This window comes from Ailuropoda melanoleuca, chromosome 2 (assembly GCF_002007445.2).
Source record: "Ailuropoda melanoleuca isolate Jingjing chromosome 2, ASM200744v2, whole genome shotgun sequence".
NCBI lineage: Eukaryota > Metazoa > Chordata > Mammalia > Carnivora > Ursidae > Ailuropoda > Ailuropoda melanoleuca.
In genome coordinates this window covers 192,433,470-192,443,448 of record NC_048219.1, presented here as the reverse complement: position 1 = coordinate 192,443,448, position 9,979 = coordinate 192,433,470, and the positions used below count along the sequence as shown (strand labels likewise).

Sequence of the window (9,979 nt, the reverse complement as noted above, 5' to 3'; positions counted from 1 at the left end):
GACCCCCGCGGCCTAGCGCCCGCCCCCGGCTCCGCCGGCCCCGCCGCCCCCAACTCCCACTCGCGCGCGGGTAGTGCAGCCTCCGAGCCCGGGATTGGGGGTGCGCCGCGCTCCGGCCGCCGACGTAGGGATCCCTGCCCCGGGGCTCCTCCCGCGCCCCCTCCCAAGGCGCCCTGGGTGCGCGTCCTGCTCGGCGCCCCCTCCCCGCGCAGGGTGGCCCTAGGACGCGAGAATCGGAGCCCGAAGGGAGTCGGGGGCCGGGGGGTCGTGTGACAGCGAACGGCTCGGGGTGAGCAGCGCGGGCTGGGATCCCCGGCCGCCGGACCCGTCGGGGAGGCTGGTCGGCGCCGCGGAGCAGGCAGGGCGCGCCAAGTTTCCGACGCCTGCCCGCGAGCTCCGAAAACATGAAGGTTTTGGGCGGGCTGGTGTGGGAATGAATCACCCAGTCGCGCCCTGGTGCGGTGACAAAAAGGGCCTGTGGGGCCCGTCTGGCCGGGAGGGGCGGCGGCCGCTCGGCCTGGACCGTCCCGGGTAGGGTCCAGTTGGCCAGGACCCCTTGTGTGGACGCCACTCGAGAGCTGGCCAAGGTGTGTCGTTGCTTAAAAATAACCGGTCCTGCCCCTCCTTCTCTCTGGCAGCGAGTCGTCCTCCACCCCGGGAAATGGGGCCACACCCGAGGAGTGCCCGGCGCTCGCCGACAGCCCCACCACGCTCACCGAGGCCCTGCAGATGATCCACCCCATTCCCGCCGACTCCTGGAGAAACCTCATCGAACAAATAGGTGGGTGTCCCTGGCGGTGGCAGGGCTTCGTTGGGGAAATGCGGGTTCCTGGCGGACTCTGAGGGTCCCGCTGCTCATGAGATGCCGTTGCATTTCTCTGACCAAAGGTATCTGATGTGGCTAAGGGACGTTTTTGACATATTTGGCTCTAAATGGCTCCATAGGCAAACTGTCACGTTTCAATAGTGCTGTATAATTGGGCTTCAGCAAATGGATTTCTATACTGCTTTCCAAAGAGGTCTACCTGCCCAGCCCTTCCCTGGGGAAGGGCCCTCTGTCCCCTTGTCATTTTTGTCAAAAAGACCAGGGTGAGGATCTCCTGGGCCTTGCAGGAGGGGGTGCTGCCTGAGCCCCGCCTGGGAGGGACCTGGGGAGACAGCAAAGTCTGAGTCTGGCTTCTGCAGGGACCCAGGCTCAGGAAGAAGAGGCGTGGGGGACTTGGCACAGGGGAAGGAAGGGTAAAGTAGAAAGAAAGTGGGCACCCCAGAGGCCGCTGGGTTAGGAAGGCAAGCCTGGTTTCACCTGCTTTTCCAGGAACGTGGCCCAAGGTGCAGCGCACAGTCTGTGTGCGTGCCTTCTGCACAGCTGTGGCTGAAGTACCGTGTGAACGCCGAAAGCAGACTGAGAGGGTGTCCCAAGCACCCGAGCACTTAGGTTTAAAAGTCAGAAATTGCTAATGACATTCAGCTAGATCCTATCACAGTCACCAGAGGTGGCAGTGAATGGGTAATGTGGGTTCCATTATTTGGAAAATGGTACCGGCTGCTTAGAAAATCTTTTTGTTCTTCAGTGTTGTCAAAGCAGCAGACTGTTTATTCGTTAAATTAAAATTCTAGGTTCGGAAATCCTCTTCCTTAAATACATCCCTGTCGTCGTCTATCCCGGACGTTCAGGTAGATGCAGAGTGTCTTGAGTGGAGGGGGAGCTTCTGTTGCCCCAGGAGACCCTTCCTTCGGGAGACTTCTGGGGCCAGCCCACTCTTCCCTGAAAGGGTTTTTCCAAACTGAATCCCCAGAGGAGCTGAGCCCTCTGCACAGCTGGGGGGCGGGGGGGAGCACACACCGAGGTGCTGCGAAGCCACGCTGACTCCAGGAATTTTGTTGGCGTCAGGCTGGCTGGTAATGGTGGCGGATTTTCCCTTTATTTGCTGGGGTAACGGAGAGGGGCAGATCTGAAGACAAAGACTCCTCAAAACCTTTTTCTCCCACCTCTCTGCCACACCGTCCTTTGAGGTGAGGAAAACCACCTGTGCCTTGGCAGACCCAGAAAACCTTGACTTCCACCCTCTCGAGAGGGATCTTCTGGGGCTCCCATCAGTGTCGTAACTGGGAAGGACAGGGAGTGGGGGTGGAGAGCTCCTTGCCTCCTTTCACAGAGAGATAGGCTCTCATCTGCGTTGGGGCGTGTGGAGACACCTCTCCTGGAGGCGGCTGGGCCTGTTAGGCTGGTGGCACAAGCTTGAAGCTGGGACTCAGGGACTCAGGGCTCTGGCATGCACTCATGCTGGCCCTCGTTCCCTCCTGTGGCCAAGTGTAGGGACTGACGTTCCGAGTCTTTTCTCCCACGGCCCCCTTCCAGCATCTGCTGGGATACTTGGTGAATATCTTTTCCTGGCTCCTGGGCTGGATCCATAGTAGTTGCTCACCAGCTGTGACGGACAGACGGATGACAGCACTGAGCTGTCAGCACCTTCTCACTTCCCTCATCATGGCCTTGGGGCCTGTGAGAAGCAGAGTCCTCCAACAGCCCTCCCTACTTTTAGCTCTAGGAAGGAAGTGAATTCTTCGCCAGGTTATCCGGAAGGAACAAATTCCTATAACCACGGTAGAATGAAGCAGGGAAGAAAGTGGAAAATGTGTATGGGCATACTGCAGACCGTCTGCAGTGTCTCCCACAGAGGCCGGAACAGAATTCCCCCTGGCTCGTGCATGATCCGGTGCACAACTGTCATTACAGATCACAGACCCTGAGCCCCTGCCGTTGGTTTCGCGTGCATGTGCACACAGTTGTCTCTGACCTGACACATGCTTGACACATGGAAGGTGCTTGCTAAAATATAAATGACTCCCCCTGCCCTTTAGAAGCTTGTGTCTGAATGATTCAAAGAAAAAAGTGATTCTCCTCAGAAAGTGAGATTTTGAATGACTCCAGGGGCTTTGGCAAGAGGAGCTGGGGACTTACCCTCTTTTGCAGAGCAGCCCAGCCAGCCTGGTACAAAACATTTTAAGTAGGAAAGATGGGAACTGGGTCTCGTATATCTGCATGAATATACTATACAGGTGCAAGGTTTTACTGATAACGTTCATTTTCATATGAAGTTGTGCTTGCTGAATGTATAAAATATAAGATAGGAAAACAAGAGAACAATGAGTACAGAAATTTAATCAGCTAACATGTAACTCCTCAGGTAAACTATGCTATTAGTCTGAATTTTAAGACCAATAAACATAAACAGGCTATGAAAAATGGTTACACAGTGTATCAGATAACTCTTTGTAGTCACAGTAATTCCAGGAAAACTGGTATTTAAATTCATATTCTAAATACTTCAGAAAGAGGTATAGAGTTTTAAGAAAATTCTGAAATTACTTGTATTGGGAGTCTTTTGCTAAAAGTAACAGAACATCTAACAAAAAATGACTGTAAACAATGGCAGTATTTTTTTCTCATTTAGAGGTAGAAAATTCTGAAATTGGTTCATTCAGCCAAGCCATTATCTAGCTCCTTTCCCTCCACCATTCTCAGCATTTGTGCTTCATGTCACAAAATGGCTGCCACAGCTCCAGGCATGGCATCCTCAAGCAGCCATATGTAAATGCAAAAAAGAAAAGTTTTTCTTCAAGTGTCTACTGAGGACAGACATCTTTTTGGGAAGTCCTTCTCTCTCTCTCTTTTTTTTTAAGTAGGCTCCACGCCCAGCGTGGAGCCCAATGTGGAGCTTGAACTCACAACTTTGGGATCAAGACCTGAACTAAGAGTCAGACGCTTAATTGACTGAGCCACCCAGGTGCCCTGGGAAGCCTTTCTCAAAGATGTAAAATGTGCCCTTACTCTCCTTGGCCTGGGTGTGTCATGCTCATGTCTAAACCCACCACTGGCAAGAGGGAGGGAAGTATCACGTTTTTTTTTTAATTTATGTGCATTTCTTAAATTTATTTCCTGGCTTTCAACATATACATGAGCAACTGGTACACTTTGAACCTAGAGATTAGGGCTGAGTGCTCTCTGTAAATCTTACAGGGCAGATGAGGACATATTTTAAGGGAAATTTACGTTGGATGTGGACATTTATTTTGTACGTCTTGAGCCTAATTTCTGTGATTTTTCTCTTGTCAAGGGACTCCCTAAGGCTAGCCATTATACTACTGAGACAATTGAGAGCTCTCTAAAGAATGTTTTCTTTTTTGTTTATTTTTTACTGTTGTTTTTTGTTTTCCCTTTAGAGAAAGTTTTTGTTAATTTTTTTTTTACTTTTTAATTCCAGTTAACATACAATGTAATGTTAGTTTCAGGTATACAATATAGTGTCACAATAGGTTTTGATCAGTTAACGTTCACCCACTTCCGAGCACCGAATGGGTCAGCGCCCAAACGAAACCCCTCCGCCACCAACTGGGAACTCGGGGTGTGAGGGGATAAGGAGAGGCAGCCAACAGCGTCTGCCGCCATGAGATTTCAGAATTACAGTTTTCAGTCTGGCTATCCGCAATGCTGACACTTTTGTCTCTTTTCACCATACGTATCACACTGAGATGCCGGAGGTAGAATTTACCCGTGATATGCCCACCGGAGCATGTGTACCGTCAAAAAGATGCCAAATTAGTTAGACGCTTTGGTGAAGCTTCGACACTGCATTTTTTTCTGAAGTAGGCTCCACACCCCACGGGGGGCTTGAACACATGACCCTGAGATCAAGAGTCGAATGCTCCACCGACTGAGACACCCAGGCGCCCCAAAGCTGCATCTTTAAAAGCGGTTCAATTCCACAAATATCTGAGTGCCTGCTTGGTGGGAGGCTCATTCGCATTGAAAATGAATCCAAGTCAACTCGTGCAAACTGTTTCTTTAAACCTCTGTGAACACGGTGCGTGGGAATCATGGGAGAACGGCTGGCTCAAGGTCAGCACCACCGTTATGTCTTATGCTCAGGACCAGCCCGGGGACGTAGTGACACCACACCTCCGTCTTTATAGGTCTGCAGTCCGGACTGCATGGAACAGAGACTTCGCTTTTCTCTCTCATGCCTTTGTCAGGTGACCTTCACGTTCTGTTCTGCTGGATTGGCACATGGCAAAATCACAGGATCTTAATTTTTTTAAAGTAAACGCTGTACTTACCATAAAGGCTTTATAATCTCGCGTCATGGAGCAGAGGAAGCCAGCTAATTAGGTCCACAGGACGGATTTATGAGGCTCCCGTTTGTGAATATAATTTATCCGGCCACATGTAGGACTTCAGAGTTAGTCTGTGTTTCTGTCCTTCCTTTGTCTCCATTTAGGTGTATTTAACAGTGAGATAAGAAAGGAACAATCGCTAACATCTGTACTGCATTGTAAGAGAAAGTGCTTTACAAGTGGTACATTTATCCCAATTAGAATTTTCCTGGGAAAATTGTCTTTCTTTTATAGGTAGACATGTCCAGGGGCCCCGGCTGCTGTCTAGACCAGTATGTTCAGCTAGCTGCCTGCTGGACCTCACCAGCGGGGTGCCCCTTGGGTGCCTCTGGATCTCTCTGCTACCCCCATTCCCCAGCACCAGGCAGTTCCCAGGACCCATCTTCTGTTTAACCCTGTTCCCTGAACCAGGCACGTGGTTCCATCCCCCCCACCCACATGTAATTCAAGCCTCCATCATCACCCCCTTGGGGATTTAACATAGCATCTCTCTTCCTATCCACCCATCCAAAGATGGAGACCAGAGCTGCTTGCTTGAGGTCTCTCGGGGCCTCCCTCTTGCCTATGGGATAGACTGCCACCTCCATGGCACGGCAGAAGACCTTAGGGGTCTGACCCCCTCCCCACCCAGCCTCCACTTCCCCTCCCTCCGCCCCTGCCAGGACCACCCCCCTTCCCCTGAGGCTTTTGTGCTGTGAAAAGACAGTCCCTCCACCCCAAACCAGGATGTCTGAAATGGGTTTTCCCTCCGAGATGCTACATTTGTGCTGATTCATATGCACCCCAAGTCTCCTTGGAGACTTCGAATGCATTTATTTTAAGTACAGTTGGTCAGGGAAGTAAGTTTGAAACTGTAAAAGCAAAAGGATTCCCTTTTGAATCATAAGGTTGATGAAATACTGGTTTTTCCTTCAAAACGAGAATTTACAACTACTCCCATTTCACAAATGAACATCCTTGAGTTTTAATATTGAAGCATTTAAGGCCTGGGAAAGCATCCTGTTGGGATATTGAAGCATAATCGGGACATTTCCATCAACTGTGCACACTGGTTATTAACACATCAAGTTCTAGGCTCTTGTTGTTTGCCAAGTACGTGTGGGGAAAGCGTATATTTGTGTGACTGGATTCTGACTGTGCTCAGGGATTTCTTTATTTGTTGGAAAGAACTTCCATATGCTGGGGCGCCTAGGTAGCGCAGTTGTTAGGCGACTGCCTTTGGCTCAGGGCATGATCCTGGCATTCTGGGATCGAGTCCCACATGGGGCTCCTCCTCTGGGAGCCTGCTTCTTCCTCTCCCACTCTCCCTGCTTGTGTTCCCTCTCTCGCTGGCTGTCTCTCTGTCACATAAATAAATAAAATCTTAAAAAAAAAAAAAAAAAAAGAACTTCCATATGCTGATCATTCCCAAGAAATGAAGACAGTGGCCGTTCATTGGGCTGTTCATGGGGCCCTCTGCGCAGCCGGCGCGGGGCTGGCTGTCTGTCTCCACTCATAGGCGTAGCACCTGCCTTGATGAGAGGGCCAAGTCTTGACCTAGTGATTGGGAAAGAGCGTCCTCTGAAATCTTTCCCTTTTCTTCATTACAATTCTGTTTGCTCCCAGGGCTCCTGTATCAGGAATACCGAGATAAATCAACACTCCAAGAGATTGAAACCAGGAGGCAGCAGGATGCGGAAATACACACCAATGCCCGTGGTTCCCCGGCCAGCGAGGTGGCTCCAGAAGAGGAGGAGGACGAGGAGGAGGAGGACGAGCCAGCAAGCCCACCCGAGAGGAAGGCTCTGCCCCAGATCTGCCTGCTCAGTAACCCGCACTCAAGATTTAACCTCTGGCAGGATCTCCCCGAGATCCAGAGTAGCGGGGTGCTGGAAATCCTCCAGCCCGAGGAGATCAAACTGCAGGAGGTAAAGGGCCGCCCAGGGGTGGGAGCTCCGTTCAGAACATGCCGGCGTTTTTACCAACATGGGTGAGGCTTCCTCCGTGAGGAGAGGCGCCCCCGCGGGCTCACCAGAATTCCTGGCAGGGTTTAGCCATCCAGGACTTGCAGGGAAATTCATGTTATTTCACAGGCAACAAAAATAGCTCGTTACCTTGTAGGAGAGCTCAGCCCAGTCAGGAGTGTCTGCCGCGTGGCTGTGTCGGTAGAGAGCAAGGTGGCGATCTTTCTGCGCCCGGGACTGTCTGGTATTCCCGGGGACACGCGTGAGCGCTGGTGCCCTCGGTGACGCCAAGCTCGCTGAGTCTGTGAAGGAAGTCAGCCCCCTGTGGTTCACGTCCACTGCTTTATTTCGGAGTCCCGTGAACCTTGCTGAAAGGGTGCCGAAATGGAGGGCCGAACCTTCCCTGCTTCACTTGGCGGCCCAGGCCGACCTTACCTGTCTGCTACGCCAAGGCAAGAGCACGGGGCTGCCTAACGGTTTATTGCTAGCAGGAGAAATGATCCACGAGAAAGTTACAGGAGCGGAAATGCGGTGCTAAGAAATCTGTGTGTGCATTTCAGTGGAGCAAAGGTTACCCAGGTGTAGAGAGAAAGCCCGTGGTCTCTAGAGAGACGGGAACCCGGCCGATCAAGGGCAAGGGAAGAGAATGGTGGGGAGGAATGGTGACCGTGCACCTGTGTGTTCACCTTTGAAATTCCTGGAAATAGAGGGGGAAATGAAGAGATTTGGTTCAGTGCGATGTCATCAGCCGTGTCCTGTCCCCCATACGCACACGCCCCTTCAGACCTGTCCTGGGACTTGTTCTAGCCCCAGATGTCCGGCCTGACTTGAGCTCCCGTCCCTCCTGCACAGGAGTCCATAGACACATTTGCTGCGCTCGTGTATTTACAAGGCAGAGTAACCGGCACACACTGCTGGTGACCAGGACTGAGACTACTGCGGACCAGGGTGTGCTCGCTGGCTGCTGGGGAAGGCTTGGGAGGCTGAATTTGTGCAGACCCTCCCACACCCAGTCTGGAAGGATCAGGAGGGATCCGTTGCAACTTGACTCCCCTTAGGACTTGTGAGCAGGGATTCGTAAATGGCTGCGTCAGGAGTTTCTAATGAAACATCTGATGTAAATAATGGGAAATCACCTGTTCCCAATGTGGCTTCTCCCTATTTTACACAAAAACACTGGAGGAGACATAAAGAAGCCACTCGCCCCCAGCCAGAAATGAAGCATGTGGGGGATATCTCCACTGAGGTAGGGGGAGCTGAACTGAAAAAAGCTACCCCGTGGAAGGTGCCAGAACACGTGGAGAAATTCTCCTGCAGTGGTCTGTCCCTCCTACCTCGGGGCTCCCCCAGCCACAGGCAGGGCCACCGTGCCTAACTTTGACTTTCACATAAAAGGAATTATGCAATACTGTTTTGTTTTTGGCTCCCTTCACACAGTATTACTACCATGGGACTTTTTTTTTTTTCCGTCCCCAGAACAAGGAAAAAAGACCAGTTTCTGGTGGAATGCTGCTTTTTTACCTTGATAATTATTAGGTAAAGATTCAAGTCCTTTGGAAAGCTTAGAGATAAACCCTAGTAGAACTTAAAACATGATATAAGCCTTCTACAACATCAGCAAGGCTAAAAGCAGAGAGAACAGGGCCTTTGTAATAAAAGCAAACAGTAAAAAAGCCCCCCCAAAATAGCATAAAATAAGGCGGCAGAGTCAATAGCAAACATATTAGTTATCATGAGTGTAAATTGCTTAAATCCTCCATGGAAAGACAGAAATCCTCCAACTGATTGGAAATCTAGACCCATTATACTGCGAGACAGGATGGAATCCAGGATAAGTTAACAAAGGGAACAGGCCATTTTGTGTTATTAAAGGTATCCTTGACATTGATAAAGGTATCGCTTTATCTTTAAATGTCTTAAAATTAAATAAGCTACTCATTAATAGATTTTCATTGTTTAAAAAATGGAGTGCGAACATGTGTTGGCCTTTCCTTGGCTCCTGGCTTCGCAACAGAGGACCGGCCGTGTCCGGCTTCTCTCTCCCAATGAAGGACAGGCATAATGCACCAGCTGGTTTGGGGGTCAGACATTTGGGAGGAAGACTCTTAGGTGCAAAATCCTCACGGATCTTTATGAGGTCTCCCCCCCGTATTTACACTTGTTCTATTCAACAGCAGTTTGATTTTGATTCGGGTTTTTAGCAACATAGAGCCTTCAACTTGGTTTTCATGGAAACAACTCCCTGTGTCCTGAGTGCAGCTGGCTTGAGTGAGCACAAGGACGAACACGAGGGGCTCCCAGGTGGGGAGAGAAGTGTGCGGCGGGGGCAGGGGGGGGGTTGCTCCTGGAGAGTAGCCTGCTGCCCAGAGCACTGGCAGATCCTGCACAGCTTTGCAGGGAAACTTTTGCAGGGAAACCAAGCCATTGACTCAGCAAGTGGCCGCGTGGGGAGCCTGATTAGGGGAGCTTCTGAGCGCCCGGCCGCGGCTGGTCAAGACGGAAGTGCAGTTTAAATGGTGGGCAGGGGTGCCTGGATGGTGCAGTTGGTTGGGCATCCGACTCTTTGTTTTGGCTCAGGTCATGATCTCAGGGTCGTGAGATCGAGCCCCACTTAGGGCTCCACGCTCAGTGTGGAGTCGGCTTGAGATTCTCTCCCTCTGCCCCTCCCACTCGTGCATCTGCTCTCTCTCCCAAATAAATAAATCTTTAATAAATAAATGGTGGTGGACACTTCGTGTCCAGGGTTAGCAGACTTCGTGATTTTTGCTCTCATCTGCCCATCTGTTGGATGAAAAAATCGTTATCTCGTTTTAATCTGCCTGTCCTTGCTGACTTGTAAATTGAGCATCTTTTCATGTATA

General features: G+C 50.8%; 1 protein-coding gene across 1 annotated transcript in view; it reads left to right on the top strand.

Annotated features, from left to right (window-relative positions):
- Positions 1-9,979, top strand: part of NGEF (neuronal guanine nucleotide exchange factor) — a 99,907-nt gene that overhangs the window by 63,369 nt on the left and 26,559 nt on the right. Inside the window, exons 4-5 of the mRNA XM_034655406.1 lie at positions 639-781; positions 6,781-7,082. Of these exons, the coding sequence (XP_034511297.1) occupies positions 639-781; positions 6,781-7,082 (445 nt within the window). The remainder of the gene's footprint in view (positions 1-638; positions 782-6,780; positions 7,083-9,979) is intronic.